This window comes from Lipophrys pholis (genome assembly GCF_963383615.2).
Source record: "Lipophrys pholis genome assembly, chromosome: 13".
NCBI lineage: Eukaryota > Metazoa > Chordata > Actinopteri > Blenniiformes > Blenniidae > Lipophrys > Lipophrys pholis.
This window is the reverse complement of record NC_137632.1, coordinates 7,263,769-7,283,859: the sequence shown is the minus strand read 5'-3', so window position 1 is coordinate 7,283,859 and position 20,091 is coordinate 7,263,769. Positions and strand designations below refer to the sequence as shown.

Sequence of the window (20,091 nt, the reverse complement as noted above, 5' to 3'; positions counted from 1 at the left end):
TTCTGTCTTTTGAATCCCACTGTTTCCATGATTTTTCTGCTTTTAAGCCACAATTGGGTGGATATTACACACAGTCCTGTCCTGGAATGCCCGTCTGTGTGCTCTGCCAGTGGAGAGCCATATAACTGCACACAGCTGGCTGAATGACCAGCGGTCACCCTAAAGGAACTCCACGCTGCACCGAGTTGACTTTAACAAAAAAACAAAACAAAAAGTAAATTCCCAGTAAACGAGAAAACAGATAGTTGATAGTCAAAGTGGTAATCTCCCCATCCTGTACGTGGTGAATCTGTGATGCAACAACATGAGGAGCGCAAGCTGTTACCATGAGAACGGGACGGCCGCGCGCGCCTCCGTGGCATGCGCCGGTCCTGTTGATGTGATTGCCACCTGCGCGCTCCCGTACTCTCTCTCCCACACGATCCCAGCATACCCGGAAAGCAGCTGATGTCATGGACAGGGGGAGACACGACAGATAAGAGCAGAACCTCCTCTCGTAAGTGTCTCGCTATGCTTTCTTAATCTGCCTCCGAACACGTCGTGAATGTGCGCGGACGGCCAGCCGCTCGGCCGCGAGGAGGATGCTGCTGACGCTCGGTGCTGCCGCGCGCTGCTAGCTTGCTGGCTCTCCAGGAAGTGGAGAAGATGTCATCCTCCGGAGTAGGCCTTGGGGGGGGGGGAAACTAACAAACGCAGTGTATTTGCTGCACTGTCACGTGGCCAGGTTGTTACATTTAATATATTTGCTTTGTTTTGGACCTGTCCCAGCTGGTATTTCTGGAAGTGCCCTGCATTTAGCTTGTTGTTGTCCTTGTACTTCATCCAGTGTTGACATCCAGTGGTTGACAGCCATTGTATAGGATGTGGAGTCTATGTAATAGAAGGTCATATATGTAATAGGACCTTCAAACAATCTATTTCCTCTCTTCCACACACTGGTTTTTACTGTAATCAGGGATGTCAAGTCCATTCGTGGAGCATGATTATTTATTCATTGCATATAAATGTCTGATCTATTAGAATTGGTGATTTCGCATCATAGACTATCCCCTACTGTAAATCTTTATTTTAATGGTTGTTTTTTTTAATTCCTGGCTAAAATACCAACTTACAGTGGAGTGTTTGTTTGTTGTTTTTCCCCCCAAGGAATGATGGCACCCTTCATGTTGGTTTAGTTGTGGTCTGGAGTGTGAAGATACCAGGTTTAATCCCAGTTGTAGCAGGATGTACACCCAGTGTTAAAACTTGTTCTGCCAATGGTTATACGTTCTAAAAGTGAAAAACAGCAAAACAGACAGTTTCTTTGTTTACTAAGATGAGACACTAAATATATATATTTATATATTTTTTTAAATCACTAATCAGGTTGAAGTCAAGGTAAAAGTGCATTCATTCACCTGGCAACTCAGAAAGTTCCCAGTTTGGAAAGTCCCCACTTGGGAACAACGGCAACAACTCCAAACAGCCAGCAACGTTGTCATTAACTCTATATAGTAACACACTGCTGAAATAGTTTGTGTCAAGTCAATATGTTAAGATGAGGACATCTGGCATTCAACTACCCAGCTTTGGGGTTGGTGTTAGAGTTGGGTGATCATCCGACACTGTGAGAACCACGGCGTTGATGTTTCTTAAAGGCATTTCGTTTTCATGATATGCTTTTTGTTTTATCAGGATGATAAGCCTTGCAGTTTGATTCTATGAAGAACAAACCTGTAAGTATCTTTACAGTGCTCACATCAAGACTGTAATTCACAATTTCAAACATTGACATTAACATTAAACCACTACCACGTTAAGTATCTATAGAAAGTGAAGACATGCACCAGTTCAACTTTTCCACTTTCAATAACATTTTATATGAACGGTCTGGCATATTGTGCAAAATGAAAGTGGTCTCTCATAGTAATCAAACAGTTCCACCTGATTCAGCTGCACCACTCAGCTCTGTGAAGCACTGCAACATCTTTTAGTTTCTTTTACAATAATAATGAACCACTCCAATGTAAATGTTAGTTTTCACTGCCATCATCAACTTTATTTTGCAAAGCTCAACACTACTCTGAAAGGCCTAAAACACAGCCTTGACCACACATTTCCTACCACATTATTTCTTCAGTTGAGTTAAGTTTACTAATCTCTGATTGGTTCTATTTTCTGTTGTTGCTCTGAAAAACAAAACAAAACAAAACAAAACAAACACTTTTACTTTGTTTTGCTGTTTTGGTCTGACTGCAATGCAATTAGTTTATAGCCGATTTTTTGAATAAACATATGGGGTTACTGCTGCAAGACACAACATTAAAGTGAGTTGCGTTTGTGTAGTTTAACATCCAAAATAACAAATATTGCAAGTGCATAAGTTGTTTGGGTGAAATATTAGTTCCTACGGTGTTAGTCACTATAATCACATCTGCTGTGGAAGGTTTTCATTTACAGGGTCACCTGTTTGAGAGCAGCTTGTATGATTAACTAAAAGCCGCTGTAAGCTGCAGAATTACGTTGCGAATCTGCACTAATGTGCTGCCTGCACAGAGACAAACTTGCTCTCATCTATTGTATCGAAGAAGATAGTGTCACAGTGCACTCAAGAATAAAACTTGTGCAAAGAAAGTTGGCATGCTCAGGCAAATACTCACAGTTACAATTAATCTGCCCAGAGATCGCATCTTTCCCTGTGAGGAACATGTCCTTTCTCCAAATGGGAAGGTAATTGCAGTCTTTGCCACCTATACACCCACATAATAGCACTTAGACCCTGTAATTTTGTTTTCACTCTTCCTCACGTCTCCATCTGCATATGTTAAGTGTAGCAATTATACAGGGAAATTGCTTCTAACTACATGGGAGTTTAAAGGATGGACAGTTTCTTTTCTCAGTAAGAACATAAAGGGAAACACGGGGTGATTCACTTACATGATTCTTGATGTTGTCCAATCCAAACTAAGCGTCTTCCTGCAAAGGTTGGATGCTTTGAGTTTTATTAACTTTTATTTCTTTGTATTATTGATTTTAAGGGATTTCACAGTTCAAACGGCAATATCCTGCAGCAACAAGTGCCTGTTGATTTTTGGATTGTTTTGTGCTTTATTTAAAGGTCCCACATTATACAGTTTTTTAACAATTTCACTCGGGTGTCAGAGGTTCATCAACATTGTGTTCAAAGTGTAATGCCCAAATCCAGCCTGGTCCTGAATTCCAGCCAGTCTAAAAGTCCCCCTAGTGAGCTCTATTGAGAATAGACTGTTTATCTGTCTGTAATGTAAGCTGTGTCTGTCCACGCCACTCTCAGGGCGAAGATTAGTGAAATCCCAACATTAGTGTTGCCAGATTGTGCAGGGTTTTGCCAAATATGGCTTCTTTTGAATACATTGGGTTTGTCTGATTGTGCTGTTTATGGGGAGCCTGTTTGTGTTGCCTTTTTTCTTTGTTTATTTAATGCAGCTGTGTGCTTATGACATGTTCATTATTTGGCATATAATACTTTTGCGGTTTCAATATGAGTTTCTATAGAGGTTGAGATTTGGACAGGTTTTTTATTGAGGTGGTTGGGTTTTATATTATGTTTGGGCTGATAAACAGTGAGTCAGATCTGGCAATCCTGGAAATGAATTGGCTTTCACTTACGGTGCCATGCGCTAATGTTTGCAGTAGATTTATGGCTGTGGCTCGTAGAAACGCTGTTGTTCAACCATACAAGTTTGAACCAGAATCTGACCCAAGAGGAAAGGCTCCTGTAGAAGTTCAGACTCTGTGGCTGCAGCAGGACATTTCAGAATGGTCAGTTGAAAGCATTGTGCGTCTGAATTACCAGGTGGCTCACGGTGGCTCCTGCTGACTGTAATTTCAGATTATTCTGAATTCCTTCAGTATGTCAGTAATCTTTGTAAGTTTTTTATCTACCTGTGGGAGGGTCAAAGCGAGTATCCACTTCCAAAGAGAGCGGTTATTTGCCCACCTGACATCATGAAGAGAAAATCTCTGAATTTCCTGTATGAGCACACATTCAATAAAAGGTGGCACAAATGAGGAAGATGGCAGATTTTCCTCACTTCTGGGGCCTCAAACACAGGCTATGAGAACACATATTACTGTTAGAAAACCACTATAAAATTGATTTTGCATAATATGGGACCTTTAAAAAAAAAAACCCACATGTATTTCTTAAGGTATTTTCTTTCTGTCTTGATTAATAATTGTATGAATGTCTTTTTTCGCAGGGTCATTCACTTGTCTTGAATCATTGCCACATTTCGCTGAAGGGGGCACAAACTAAACTCTCATTTTATTCTCTGTAATATGCTGACACATGTCATACAGGCTTTGGGAAGTTGTCTGTTTTTCTGCAGTTTTAATTTCATTAGGAAAAGGAAATGGACATTCACGTACATATTACTTATCTTGTTGAATTTAGTCTGTCTCACATAACTGTGGGGGAGTAAATCAGTCCAAAAATATTACAGTATTAAATTGATGCTTGTTGGCTCTTCTTCAAAGTGTCAATCTCTTCCTCACACACCCATTTTCTGACTTATGCGTCATATTTTGTCAAGTATTAAATTGAGGTTTTATATATTTAGGTTTCGGGAATATCTCTTACTTAGATTTTTCTTTCTGTCTACAGTCTATAATGTCTACATCAGGAAAATACCACTTTGTTCATTTCGCTGAAAGACACAGAAATTTCATCCTCTTTCACAAATTTGAATTGGAATTGGAGCTACTAATACGCTACTAAGAGCTTACTGGATTGCTTTAATGGACCTTATTGAATCAAAACAAAAGCACTTGATAGTTCTGCTAAATGCATTTAAAACCTTTAGTTACTAAATCTTCAAGGGGAGTTGCAATAGTTATTTTAGTTTTTTAGTTTATAATCAACCTTCAAACATTTCTTTTGCAAACCACAAACAAGACAGACGGGGGCTGCATCTGGCCCACGCCTGGTCCATTTAGTCTGGATTGTCTCTATAATGGAGTTGTATAGTGTTTAAGTTGTGGTGTTTGCTGAAATATTTGATTTCTGCTTTTAAAAGGCCTTATAGTGCACACAGTAATTGTATTGCAGTAGAAACAGAGGTGGCAAGAATAAACCATTCGCATTCTGGACAAATTAAACAAGAAATATTAGCATTGTTACAAATCCCATGTTTTTTATTAGTTTGATGGATTGTATTATATTGCAAAATTGTTGTAGCTGCAGCTTGCAGCACATGTGATTATGTTCTCTCATCCCTCTTTACTGCTCTTATGACTGCTGCTGTTCACTGATTGCTGCCACAGGACCTCCAGGCCTTTAGGACATTCTCCTTTTTGCATCTCTAGCCTCTCTTTGTGGTTGGTCTCTCCACCCCTCTGTGACCTGGGGATGAACGCACCAATGAGGAGCCTCACAGTGAGTCCCCTGGTCCAATTTCACCCCATCCTCTTCCTCCACAACACCTCAGTCACTCGCTCACTCCCAGGGTGTGTCGCATATATGCCTTGATGTCAGACGTGGTGGGCATTCCTGTCTCTATGACCGTACTGTAGATGTGGGTAGTGTACTGTACACCATATGAGCCATGATGTTGACTAACTGTTGTGTGTTATTTACAGGGTATGCCTGATCGCATGTTATGTGCAGTGCTGGAGCAATTTCAGCTTTACTTTTCCCTTTGGTATGTGCGCTTTGTCTCCATTCAGAGTGTCATTTCTTCTTGTGTTCCTATGTTGAGACAGCCTGTACAGTTTTCTTTTTTTTGCATACGGATATTCACACAAACATGCACACAGACACGCACAAGGTAACGCCAAGTCACACCGTACAGCATATAAACACGGGGGCTTTGGTGTTCAAAACAATGAAGATCATGTATGATCTTTTCTGAAGGTAAGTTATTGGAGCTGTCGCAGTGTGAATACACTTGTTCTGTGTTCCATGTGTGTTACGTTGTGTATCACGGTGGCCATTCAACAATGCAACATTTTTTAATTTGAAACTATTACTCCTCTGTTCTGGCAATTCAAGTCAGGGAAGTTGACTTTGGGAAATACATATTGATATAGATCTTTTTGTATACCATCTTCAAAAGCCACTATTGATACACATCTTGTTTAATTTATTTAACAATATATATTGTTTAACTATTGGTTAACATAAGTTTAATGTATGTATAAATTCTATAAGATCAGCTGTAATAGTACTTGTCAGTTACTGTTAATGTGGCCATAAGGGCAAAAGTCTTTCTCCTGAGCTGCATTAAGAATTAATTTCCTAATTAATTCACAAAATAAGCTACATGATAAGAGTTCCAAAAGTTGTGTTGCCACTGCCCAGACTTGGATGCAGCCAGAGTGATCCCCTGTTCCTCATTTAGCTTTGGTCACTGTGTGGTCCGCTCCCTCTCCCTCTCTCAGATCCACTCTCTGTATAGCACTGCGAGCCCCAGCATGCTGAAGAGGAAACAGAGCTCGCGGGTCGAGGCCCAGCCCATGACCGACTTCGGGCCAGATGAGACCCTCGCAGACAGTGCCGACATCTTCTGGATCAACAAACCAGTGAGAGAACTCGCCCGCATGTGTCAGTTAGCCAATCACTAAGAACACAAGTACATGAGCCTTTTCCCCCCTATTTTTCTTTCTCTGTGTGTTTTCTGCAGTGGGTGCACTCCCTGCTGAGAGCTTGTGCTATCATCAGTGTCATTTCTGTGTGTATGAATACCCCAAAGACATTCGAGCACTACCCTCCACTGCAATACGTAACATTCACGCTGGACACGCTGCTCATGTTTCTCTACACCGCCGAGATGATCGCCAAGATGCACATCAGAGGAATCATCAAGGTAGCTACTCGCTCACTGGAGGAAGCATTATTGAGACTACACATGAAGAACAAACATATTATAATTTCACACTGATACATAATACAATACAGAAATATTACATGAGCCAACAATGACATCTTTATTTTTGCTGGTGTACAGTTGTTTTGTGTGTGAGAGTGGTATTTTCAGTTTTGTCTTATAGTCTGTCTACCAAAGTTATTGGCCTGACCTCCAGTTACGTAACGAGAAAATGATTTAGATGCTAAACTCTTGAACAAATGTATAATAAGCCTTCTGTTATGGCCTCTGGGCAACTAGAGTACAACATAATAGGACTTTTCTCCTTCTCCCAAAAACAATGAAAGCCACACTGTTCACAGTCCACATGACTGGTGCGACTATCACTCAGTTAGTAGAGTAGATCATTTTCCAATCCCAAAGTTGGTGGTCCGATCCCCCATCTTTCCCTGTCCATGTGATGAAGTGTCTTTAAGCAAGGCATTGAACCACAAATTGCCCCCAGTGGAAGTTCAGCACATTGCATGGCAGCCCTCACTTTTGGTGTGTGACTTGCATTGTAAAGTGAGTGAACATGTCCATTTAGAGTTTACATTCATTTATTATCTAATTTCTAAACAACCAAAGCGCAGACTACAGCTTTAAGGATCATAATAACACTTCAGTTTTTATTTGTCTATCCTGAGACAACTATAAAGACAAATGTCAAAACTGTTCTTTTGACAGGGACACTTAAACATTAATATTTAACATATAAACATTTTTCATCACTTTTTGCTGATACTTTCTCTTCTTTTCAGAATCTATACCTAGACCAAATGGCTTGTAAGTTCAGCATGTAAAATTATGGCAATGATACGTGTCTAATCAATGATCTAAGTCACTGTAGTGCCCATGTAGCTGAGCCAGAGCGCTTGCTCTTGTCTTTTATGTGTACCTTCCCAAAGCTTCAGCCACTGCGATGCTTACTTCCTCTTTACCATTAGTAATAATTTCAGTTTTTCATCTTTGCAATCCAATACACCAATAGTCAACCTAAATGTGTCTTAATACCTAAATGTGTCTTAATACCAATATGAATGAAATATTGTCAAATTTAAAAGTTGTTGAAAAAAATTATCTCATCAAAATAGTTCAAGAGGTTATACTTGGTCTATAAATTACCTATTATGATCCAATAGAAAATAGAAACAGAAACTTTAAATAAAAAATCAGTTTGTTTTTTTTTCTTCTAATGGAATAGTGAAATGTCTTAGTTTTAACCTGTGATATGTAGTTTATGGAGCTTTGCTTCGAAGTGTGGTTTGGAGGCAGTGACAGGAGGCTGAGCTGGAGATAACAGACAGGAAGATGCTGAGATTTATTATTGGGAGTGACCAGGATGGACATTAAACATTAAAAAAAGGAGAGATCAGAGAGCGAGCTAAGGTTGGACAGTTTAGAGGTGCCGTCGGAGACGTCAGGTTGGGTTGGTTTGAGCTTTTGCTGAGGAGAGATCGTGGATGTATTCGACAAAGGAGGTTGGCGATGGAGCTGGCAGGCAGATTACACACTACAGAGTTGATGTAACAGTAGAGGAGGCGGGAAATAGGGTTAGATGGCGACAGACGATCCACTGGGGCAAACCCTGAAGGGCGCAGCCGAAAAAGACGGTGAAAAGTAAATCAGATCCGGGCTTATGAGAGTTGCAGGTCATTCTTTCAACCTTTATTGAATTGGGATAACACATTTCAGATTATTATTATATTGTGGATGTTCAAGTTTCCAAACTTTAAAGATAATAATGACACATATAACATGTCGTTGGAATTATGACCTATAGAGGTCGGATATTTCTCAAACAAATGAATTAAATAAAAGATTTGTTATTTAACTGCAAATTATTGAAGTGATGAGTAATGCAAGGCACAGTTTTCTTTTTTTTTAAGTCTGGCTTAAAAGTGTAAACATTGCTTGCTCAGAAACTGGTCAGACTTAACATTTAATCTGAACAGTGTAGTCAGCTTTAAATTTCAGACGAATCAACACAATTCAGTTTTGAGGTTGACCGATGTTGCTCTATAGATGCATCCAGGAGCAGACAGCTGGCAGATGAAAGACCCATAATCACTGCCATAAAATGTGCAGACAGCTTAATTGGCAAATCAAGGATAACAAATCAGGAGGCATCAGAGGACAACAAATTAGAATGGCCCAGTGAAGAAAAACTACAGGAAAAAAAAACTAAATTTGTCAATAAATGGAACAGTAGTTTTCAGTCCATTGTTACTGTCACTGTCTAGATTTCAACCTCTGTAAAAGAAACACTTAATGTAATTTTGTTTTGCTTTAAATAAGCTGCCTTTAAAGTCTCTCATTTTATTGACACATAAATGACTTGTTAATTTTCAAAATGCCGGCTCAAAAGGAATGAGCCACATGGCATGGCAAAGTAATTGCATGCTTTTGTTCTTGGCAGTGTGTGTGTGATCAAACATGGTCCTTATTTGTAGAGTGGGTCAGAACCCCCCCCCCCCCCCCCAACCCACCCCCCCACCCCCTCCCCAAGAGCTTCTTACAGGCTTTCTGTCGCTCTGTAAGTGGTAATTAAGCATGCCCATTTCTGCTGCCCCCTTGACAATTCAGTTTGTTTTCACTTCAGGGGCTTAACATTTTTGTCTTATCATGTTGTTTTCCAAGCAAGCTGTTTGAATATTGTGGACGATCTGTCAAAATAGGCACACTTAATTCACTTTTGTATTTCTTGTTTTTCTCGAGTATTGCCCCCTTATTACTAAAGCCCCACAAAGACTGTGTTTGACAATGAAAGCTTTCTGATTGTTAGTACTTGATGGGAATGATGGTGTTTTTTTTAGACTCATGAAGACGGGTATTGAAAGAGACTTGAAACATCACACAGAGTTTAGTAATTGTTAGATTTCATCTATTTTTTATTCACTGGCTAGGATAGTGATGGTGTACACATATAGCTCTTTCATTTTTAGAGCTCTTTTAACGGTCTGTTTGTTAATATCTCTTCTTTCTTTCATTACACAGGGGGATAACTCCTATGTGAAGGATCGTTGGTGTATGTTTGATGGATTCATGGTGTTTTTCATCTGGGTTTCCCTGGTGCTGCAGGTGTGTTGCAACATTTACTATTCGCTGTATATTCAGAGTTTCTTTTTTATTGGAGTACCTCTAAAAGAAAAGACAAATTATCCGGGTGTCTGCATCTAAATAATCAATTTGACTATGTTGTAGGTTTTTGAAGTAGCAGGGCTCGTGGATCAAATGTCTCCATGGGGAATGCTGAGAATCCCGCGAGCGCTCATAATGATCCGGGCCTTCAGGATCTACTTCCGCTTTGAACTTCCGCGCTCCCGCATCACCAACATCCTCAAGTACTACACCGCTGTGCACATTTCAATTGAACAGGCTTTCCCCTAGTAATTGGTAGCAATATGTTGTTTTTTTTAAAAATGGCTCAGACGCATGTGCTGCTTTGCTTTTCTGCCGTGCAGACGATCGGGGGAACAGATATGGAGTGTGTCGATCTTCCTGTTGTTTTTTCTCCTGCTCTATGGAATCTTGGGTGTGCAAATGTTTGGAACGTTCAACCATCACTGTGTTACCAACGACACAGAAAAAGGGTAAGAATGAGGTGTTATTAAGTGTGAGTGCGGATGGATTGATTTCATAACAATAGCATGGATCTCCAATCCCATGGTTGGTGTTCCCCATCTCTTTCTGTCTATATGTTGGAACGTCCTTGGTTAAGACACTGAACCCTGACTTGCTCCCGGTGGTCAGCAGCTTGCCGGACAGCGTGCGTGGGAATGTGACATTGTAAAGGCACAGAAACTGCTGAACTGTGGAAATACATTATATAAATGTGGTCCATTTCCCATATGAACTAAGGATAGAATGTAGATTAAAACATCAAGTCAATCCTTTCTCCACTCCCAGCCAGACATAGGCTACTCACAATGCAGAATTTGTGTTTGCAAAGCTGTGATTTATGTCCAGATATAAATGACCGAATAAAAAATGACTTTTATTTCATCCACCATTTAAAAAGTTTTTTATGCTTTAATGCTGTCTCAAAAATAATTCCTGTCGTTTATTCAGTGTGGCATTATTTGGTGTGCTTTCATTGACACTTTTACTAGCATGACATCACATGACATTTTGTGGTTTGGTGGAAACATGAAGGGAAGTATGAAGCAAATCTCGAGCCACATGATATTAAGTTCAGGTCTGCTGCTCATCACCGCTTCTAAAGAATTACTGGTAAAAGGAACAGACCGACAATAGAAATGAAATCCTGCCAACCTTTTTAAATACCTTCAGTGAAGGAAATGTAGAATTGAAAGGTGAGTCAATATGCACATTTTAATGGACAACTATTGTACCTTATCTGTAAAGATTTTTTTCTATGTATTAACTCAATGTGTAGTGATGATAATATGATACAGAGAATAAAAATCCTCGAGGAGACAAAAGATAGGGGAGTAACTATCATGGTAAAAGCCTCAGGCTGCAGTGAGAGTTAACACTAATCATAATAATTAACATTTCCTACATTGTCTAGTCTTTGTATTAGTCTAATCCATCTCTCCTCACTAATGTATGCCTTCTGCGCCCCAGCATACAACATAATGGTCATTAGTAGCTTTAAGATAGCAAAGGACATTCTGATATTTATGTATAGCTTTGACATCCCTCTGTAACACTAGTTCAGCAGTGGTGTGCCAGCTGTGTGTCTAATTTGTTTGCTCCAGTGGTTCTTTTCCCAAATCCCTCATATACTTCGTATATGCTTCTAATGGGGTATTTAAGAAATGTGTCACACATGAAGTGATGTCTCTAATCTCTGTCTGCCATATGCCCTTGGCACAATGTCAACGCTCCCTTTCTTTTGTCACACGAGGGATTTGATGGGAATTGAGGAAAAATAGCTGGGGAGACATTTTCTGATATGGATATTATAAGAAAAGGGTTTGGGATTTGTGAACAAAGTAGGACCTCTTCCTCTGAATGTCAGGCTTTATGGAACTGGCCTTATCACTGTTTCACCGCGTGGCGTGGATGCCCTGCCTAACTTTGTGACTTTATGTGACAGCTGGCGTTTATGTTACGGGTATTTTAATTTTTTTTAGCTAATTCTGAATTTGTAGATTTATGATTATTAACTGAAAATCATGACCTTAAAAAAAGTTTAATATTTTGAGTAAATTGCATATGTTTGTATGTAGGGAGGGAGGGATGTAGGTAGTCCCCAATTTATGTAACAAACATATTCGTAATCTGATATCATAGTTTGTGAAATGATAGCTTTACAATGCGAGTTTTGAAAAACCTCTGTGATTGATTGCCAGCCTCCAGTAGTCTGTTGAACTGAGGCAGAGGTTGAATATTGAAAAATTTTAAACAAAAATCAATGTTTTGTCTCCATTATTATGATTTTAAATTGTATTTATTTCCTTAACTTTATTATTTTTTGAGGTTCTGCTGTTTTTCTCCCCTTTTTCCTCATGTAAAGTGAGTTTATTGATAAGACACACGGGTAACATTGAGCTCAGGATAATTAGCTTTATCAGGATTCACCACTATGCGTCTGATTGCCCTTTGTGATAGTGCAATAAATTATCCCGTCTGATCCTGTAGCCTTTAATAAACAATTTGGATGAATGTCTGGGCCGGCTGTTTGAAGCATTAATTTTAATTAGCTGAAACAAGCAGCTCCTGGTGGCACCTGTGGCTGAGAGACGGAGAAAGAGAATGTTATTCATAGTGTCTTCTCTAATATTTGACTGCTTTTTGAAGACACGTAATTGAAATACTACCCGTGAACACATGATTTATGAACGCAAGTCTTTTTTATTTTGCAGAAATGTTACATGGAACAGCTTGGCCATCCCTGACACCCATTGCTCTCCTGATGGAGAAGGCTACCAGTGCCCTCTTGGCTTCAAATGCGTGGACCTGGAGGAGCTGGGACTCAGCCGACAGGAGCTCGGTTACAGTGGATTCAATGAACTAGGTATGACTTCAAAACGTTGAGTGGTGCCTTTAACCCTCTAATGATGCCCATTTTGATTTTATAAATGAAGGATTGTCAAGAATTTGTTTTCATTTGAGAATGCTTCTTTCAAAATAACTATAGTTGACTTTGTCTGCAAGGTTTTGGGAATGTCACAAATGTGACACACTGGTGAGTCTTTGGGATTAAATGTTCATACTGCAAAACTCCCGAGGGACACAATATTGACACTATATGGTCACGCACGTCAAATCCTGTTAGCAGCCACAGGGTTGGAATATAAGAGTTGGACAGTATTGCATTCAGTGGCTAACATAAATAATATTAGCAGTAGTGGTCCTAAATGTCAACTGAAAATCTAACTTGTGAATATAAAATTAATTATGGTTAAAAGAAAAGCAATTATCTTCCGTGAGAATGCAAGCTATGTAGTAAAGCTCCATTACACAAGTCTCAGTGTAAAACGGTCTTGCAGCAGCGTCCTGTACTGTGTGTGTGTGTGTGTGTGTGTGTGTGTTGGCACATAATGAAGTGAAGAGCGTCACACTAAGCAGTACCTTAATTTAGGTGTAATACCCTGGGATATGGTGCATTCAGTGTGACATAGTGTCTCAATGTATGTTCTAAATAGACGAGTAACACCATTAGGAATTTTCATGCAGCTGCTACTGTGACGGCGCTTAACCCTATATCAGGCAACTCACTATATATGGTAACATTTCTTCTATTCCTGTTGAATTAATTAGGGTAAATTCATAATCATAGATACACTAACTGTAGAAATGGCACATATGAGTGTTTATTTATTCTTTAAAGGTTTAAAATATCCTCAAATAAATCCTTTATTTTCTAATTATTTTGAAATGCCACATAAAATGTTAAGGGTGTTGAGGAAAATTCAATTCAATCAAACAACCAAAGAGACAACTTCCCAATGCTGGACACCTCTATGAACTGAACGTGAGGGAGTTTGATTTTCTTGATATATGCAGGATAATCTTTCAAATTGCAAGAGGACACAGCGTACCTTGTGGCTCTCCAAACATTTTAATCAATTGGAAAGGTTGCTTCTTTCCCATTTAAAACTGGTTTGACAGACAGACTCATTTCAGAGGGCATATTAACCAGAAAACATCCAAGACTTTCATTTTGTAGTTTGGCCAGCTTACATCGTTCTTGTTAATTGGCTGACAAGTTTGAATTTGTCATTGACAAAGACGTGTAGCAAAGATCACGACATTGTTAATGAGTCTGATGGAGAGGACTTTGTTTCATCGTCATAAGAAATAGCTCCACAAGGATTTTTGAGTTCTGTGTTTTGAACTCTGTAGGTTTTCTGGTTGTACATTCATTGTAGATCAAATAAAATAAGTTTGAAGCTTCTGACAGAAACAGTCTCATTTGAAACACAATAAATGATGTGAGGTTCAAAGACGTCAAACACCCAAACTGATGTTTGTTTCAGCAACAACATCTGCTATTTATGACTGCTTGTCTTCTGTTCGTTCTTCTTCAGGTACGAGTATCTTCACTGTATATGAGGCTGCATCACAGGAGGGATGGGTGTTCCTCATGTACAGAGCCATTGACAGTTTCCCTCGCTGGCGTTCCTACTTCTACTTCATAACTCTCATTTTCTTCCTGGCGTGGCTTGTCAAGGTTAGAGCCGGTCTGTCTCTACCGTACTTGTAATTTAAGAAGATTCTTTAACACCAAAAGGTTTTGGTTAATTGGCACAGCTTCGTATTTCACCTCCAGATATGATCGTATCTCCTTGTTAGTTCTTTTTCTAATGACAGAATGAATGTCACGTCACAGACAGTGAAAAGAAGTCTAGCTCGCACTTACCGTCCTTTACTTTAATTGTCACAACAGTTTAATCTATCGCTGTGGTCGCTTCACTCTCTGCTTCTCTCTCCTACAGAATGTGTTTATTGCAGTCATCATTGAGACATTTGCTGAAATCAGAGTGCAGTTTCAGCAGATGTGGGGGTCAAGAAGCAGCACCACCTCAACTGCCACAACCCAGGTAAGACTGTCACACTCAGAAGCTGATGGAGTACGGCCGGAAGAAATAATGTCACTCTGGCAACTCATCCCCGGTGTGTCTTCACTTGGCTGTGTGACCTGATTTAAAACATTCATCTGAGCCTGTCTGCCTCCAAAGCTTTTCGTCTTGTTTGCTGAGTGCAGAAAAAGTCGGCTCATTTATCAAAGTTGTATGACTTCCCCCCCCTAAAAAATCAGAGGTATGAACACAAATACATCTTGACAGGAGTTTGGCTTTTAGATGCACATGGTCATCAATAAATGCCTTCAGTAATTTAAAAATAACTGCTTGGAAACATCACATAGGTAATCACAGAGATGTACGATCGAATCTGCTTAGGTAGAACTTTGGTGTTGATTGGTTGGGGAAAGATTTGATCCATATATTTGATGTGTAGTAAATGTCACATCTTTTTGGGCAAGATGACCTTATTCATCTGATATCAAACTGTTTGATAGGGAATGGGCCTTTCTCCAGGACACAAAGAAGAGGGTGTCTAACATCTGGCAAAAAGTCAGAAAGACTTACCTCATAAGATTAAGCTTTCTGACTGATGCTCTTCAACTTCATCATAAATCAAAAAACCTGTAGTTTGATCAAATACCGAAGTCAATTGTGAATCTGTTGTACCTCTTTTCTTGGTTGCAAAATCATTTTACAGGTAATTGGTATATCAGCGCTATCTAAATATTAATTCATTCATTTTCCATATCGCAGGGTCACTGGGGTTCGAGTCGATCCCATCTTACTATGTGTGAAGACATGGTACACCCTGGACATTTCATCAGTCCATCACAGGGCCAATCTGGAGAAACAGACAACCACACACACTCACATTTACGCCTACAGGCATTTTGGAATCACCAATTAACCTCAAATGTCAGAGGAAACTGGAATAACTGTGCACACACGTGCATGCAAGCTCTGCAAGCTGCACTTGAACCCTATGACTTTTTTGCTATCAGGCGAATATGCTAACCTCTACAAGACTTTGCAACTTTCCTGTCTATATGATGTTAGTGAGTATTTGAGTATTTCAAAATGAATAACATATTTATCTAAAATCCTGAAAGTCATAGACAGGACTCAATGTGACTCTAGCGTATCAGCAAAGCACTAATCTGTTTACACAAATGTGATTGATTAGAGTGTTTTTGTCTCCTAAAAAGGTCTTGAGTTCAAACATGCAAAAAGCGGCAATTTTATCTCAGAGGACGTCTTAAGAAAGACTTCTTAAACAAACTGCTTGGAAAAACAGAGACTCTTTCGAGTCAAAAAAGAGAAGCCAGTCATCTTTAGACCAGCATGGCTCCAGAATCCAATTCATTGATTCAGAATATAGTGAGAGACATTATTCCTTTAAGGTTAACATTGAAGAGGTGCACGACATCATCAGGTGGAAGGACTTATGGACTCTCTGTCTTAGTTCTGCCTCGTGCGACCGTAAATAATTCATGTTTGTTGTTGGACATAAACATAAACAAAGATGGTAATTTACCCACATTATATTTTAAACACCTTAAAAACATCAGAATAGGAATGCCCTTGATGAAGCACCAGACAGCAGGATGTCTGTTCCATCTCTCTCATTTCCTTTCATCTTTTAGCTGTTGCATCTAATATAATGCATAAAATGCCCTCAGACATAATTTGATGCTCCAAGATAGTGAAGGTTGCAGATGTTAAGGTTGTGATAAATCAACAGCAACCAGTAAGCGAGTGATAAATCCAAGGTTTAAGTAAGCAGGTTTTATGAGGAGAGACATTTGTCCTCAAGAGCTCACTTTCGATTTTAAAGTAATAACTTGTATTTTGTTTTCCACACGGGATAAAATTTAAAATTAGCAAAATGTAAGTCTGACATCAAAAAGGATGTCCTTCATTTGCCTCCCAATATTTTCCTGTCGTCTGTAAATGTTCTTTTGAAAGGTCATAAAGCAACAGACAGCCGAGAGGCAAAGGATCTGAATACTCCTGAAGAGACATTCATTCTCATAAACAAGTGATTTTGGTGAACAACCCAAAAACAATACTAATATAAATAAAGGTAGTCTGTAATGATTGTTTTTATAAATGACTTTAGATTTTTTTGTGACAGCTATCCTTTCGGCTATGGGGAGAATTGTTACTTTGGTTGTGATGAATGTTCTTTTTCCTCTTGATGTGACAGGCGTTTGATTGCCTCTTCCACACTTAGATTAGTCTGGACTGATGAAGTGTGCTGGGAAGTAGGTGTGAAGCAGAGGAAATGAGGTGAACGAGCATGTTGGAAAATGCTGGATTTACCATTACATCACAAACGAAAGCAGTGAGGAGGGAGGAAACGAAAATCAAAAAAGTTGTTTGTTTGCGAGCGGAAATATCTTTGGAAGTAACAACAAATAAACAACACTATCACTTTATGAGGCGTTTCAATTGAAACTCAGACTAACCCTGGATTTTGGTGTATATTTTGATAATGATAAAGATTATTTCTTTGGCCCATTTTTTGGATTGTGTTTGTGAAGAGTCTGTATAGTTTCAAACAGTTCTCAGTTCATTCTAAAACTGTCTCAGTTTGAAAAGCAGTGAACAATTCTCAATGCCATTGCTCATTGTAACGATACATCTTGAAAAGTCATGAAGCAGAACCTCCATGACTTCAGTCATGATGAAAAACAGGCTATTGGCACAGGCACACTGCTGTGACCTTGAAAACAATTAGCCTTTCTTGCCATTAACAAAATTAATTGTAATCACATCGTTATGCCCCAATCTTTATCTTAGAGGGGGAAAAAATCTAATTAGCTGTGGTGTAACACTCAACTGTCAATCACAGAGGTGGAGACAAAATAATCCTTCCTTCATGTTCCTCAGAGAGGAAGTCTGGTGTAAGGCCTTCCCTCGGAGACACAACCCATTCTACACTCTCAATTTTGTAACTTTGCCATATTGACGCGAGTTTTAATAGAAATTAGTCTGAAATTGTTGAAGCTGAATTTACCTAAACTCTGCTTTAAATTGCCTGTAGTCGAATGATCACTACTCTCTCATGTTTGACATCTCTGTAGTGGAGACGATTGTCTTTGTCAGGTTATAATAAAAACAAGATGGTACCAAAGTAATAATAGGATACTATAGCTCTGCTGGGCTGTGATAGAACGTGACAGGTGGAATACAAAGCTGAAACAGCGGGGGAGAGAAGTATGTAATCAAAGAGAAGAATGAGAAATGAGACAGAGAGCTTGAAAGGTTTCTGTATGTGAGGAGCAAGCAGCCGCTTTTTAAATTGGTTGTGAGATGTGGTGGGAAGTTTGAGAAGATGTGCTGTGCAGACATCTAATGTTAATACAAAGCCCTGAGCAGGCTCAACCCTGTGTGTAGTGAATGGTAAAATCAGGCAAATATGAACTGCAATACAAAGGAAAAATAAGGCTTTTCTTGACGCATCCATATTGTCTCTAACAAACGTTCCATCTATTTGGTGGTTTTCTTTGACATTTGCCAAATTCATTTTGACAGCCTCAGAGCAGAAAAATCCTGGCGCCCCACTAACTGTGACCTCTCCTCCAACGGGGTCCTCAACCCCTAGGTTGGAATCACTGTTAGAATATGCATTTTTTGTTGCATCACTTGCAATTACAAACAACTATGCTGACTTGCTCATTTGAATTACGCAGTGAAGATATTAACCTCTCTGAAACCATTGAAACCACCCACTGAGCAACATGTCCAGATGATGCATTTAAGATGTCTTCAGGGAGTCTTTCCTGGACATCGCATGGACGTCCTATCTGGATATCGTATAAATGTCCAAACAAGACCTCTAGATGATGTGACGCAATGGGAAAAAAAAAAAAAGTGACACCACCTGGGATCAAACCCAAACCTCATCCATGACAGGTATGTTTCCTAACCACTAGACCAAGTGCTCACTTGTGCTCATGTTAACCCTGACAATACATTTGTAAGCATGTTGCTTATATATGACAAGCTTAGAGTATTATGAATCGATGGCACATGCTTAGTCACAATACTTTTTCGAGTCCGTCATATATAATAATAATAATATAAGTGACATGCTTACAAATGTATTGTCAGCAAAAGTGCACAGTTGGTCTAGTGATTAGGAATCGGACCTGTAATGAAAGTGGTATGGTCTTAAAGACGTCATCTAGACCACTCGTTGCTCAGTGGGCATGTTAGTCGGCTGACATTAGAATCTAGTGTAATCTATTCAGTATAAATCATTCCCTGAGGCACGAGCCTGGCCCTCATAGGCTCCTCATTTAATTTTTGAGCATTTTACCTCTTGTATGATCACTTTGTTTCTGGGTTATGTTCAATTTATTCACTTAACTGTAATGAAACCTGCTCTTATAAGTTTGAAAGTCTCTGCTGTGATATTTTGATGTTCAGTGTTATGTCCTCAGGCCTGCATACTGTATTTAGTAGATACCATGATGTGTGTGTGTGGGAATGATTGTGTGCCTATAATGCCTTCAGCTTTAGTGTGGCCACAGATGTTTTATGAAGATGTAGCCAAAGGGTTGATATGTGTGGTCCGTGTTTTGTCTATTGCTCTGAATGGCATGCAGGTTGTGTGTGTGTGTGTGTGTGTGTGTGTGTGTGTGTGTGTGTGTGTGTGTGTGTGTGTGTGTGTTCTGCCACTTATGTGCTGTCCTTGTGCCACAGATGTTCCATGAAGACGCTGCTGGGGGATGGCAGCTTGTCGCTGTGGACGTCAACAAACCACATGGCCGAGCGCCTGCCTGCCTCCAGGTAAACACGTCACGTCATGGATACGCTGCTGGTGTGAGCCGCTTCTCTCTCCACTTCATGTGCACACACAGATCTGGTCGTGTGTTGTAACAACACATTGTTGGACTTCATCCATTTAACAAATGCCACGGACGTATGCGGTATCACCTCATTGTTTTCACATTTATCTTTGTCTTCAATGGCTGTGTCAAACAGGCTAAGTGATGGGATTTTAAATGAGGGGAGGCTCACGTTTGATGTGTAGGGCTGAAGCTAATGATGTCGCTCCAGTAGCAGATTAGTTTTAAATGACTTCTACATGATGGACGCCACTGTTGCCTTGTGGCCGGTGTGATCCAAATGGTTTGGCTTTAAAGATAAGCCGAAAGCAGCGGGTGTTGTTTACAGCTGGCTCACTGTTGATAGTGGTGTGGTGTGGTGGAAAAGGCTGG

The 20,091-nt window shown here is 39.7% G+C and overlaps 1 protein-coding gene across 1 annotated transcript in view; it reads left to right on the top strand.

Annotated features, from left to right (window-relative positions):
- Positions 1–367: 367 nt before the first annotated feature.
- nalcn (sodium leak channel, non-selective) overlaps positions 368–20,091 on the top strand; it is a 69,270-nt gene continuing 49,546 nt past the window's right edge. The window contains exons 1-12 of the mRNA XM_080478403.1: positions 368–496; positions 5,284–5,395; positions 5,599–5,660; positions 6,400–6,540; positions 6,642–6,824; positions 9,861–9,944; positions 10,068–10,207; positions 10,328–10,456; positions 12,698–12,849; positions 14,366–14,508; positions 14,774–14,878; positions 19,574–19,660. Of these exons, the coding sequence (XP_080334529.1) occupies positions 5,619–5,660; positions 6,400–6,540; positions 6,642–6,824; positions 9,861–9,944; positions 10,068–10,207; positions 10,328–10,456; positions 12,698–12,849; positions 14,366–14,508; positions 14,774–14,878; positions 19,574–19,660 (1,206 nt within the window). The 5' untranslated portion in view covers positions 368–496; positions 5,284–5,395; positions 5,599–5,618. The remainder of the gene's footprint in view (positions 497–5,283; positions 5,396–5,598; positions 5,661–6,399; positions 6,541–6,641; positions 6,825–9,860; positions 9,945–10,067; positions 10,208–10,327; positions 10,457–12,697; positions 12,850–14,365; positions 14,509–14,773; positions 14,879–19,573; positions 19,661–20,091) is intronic.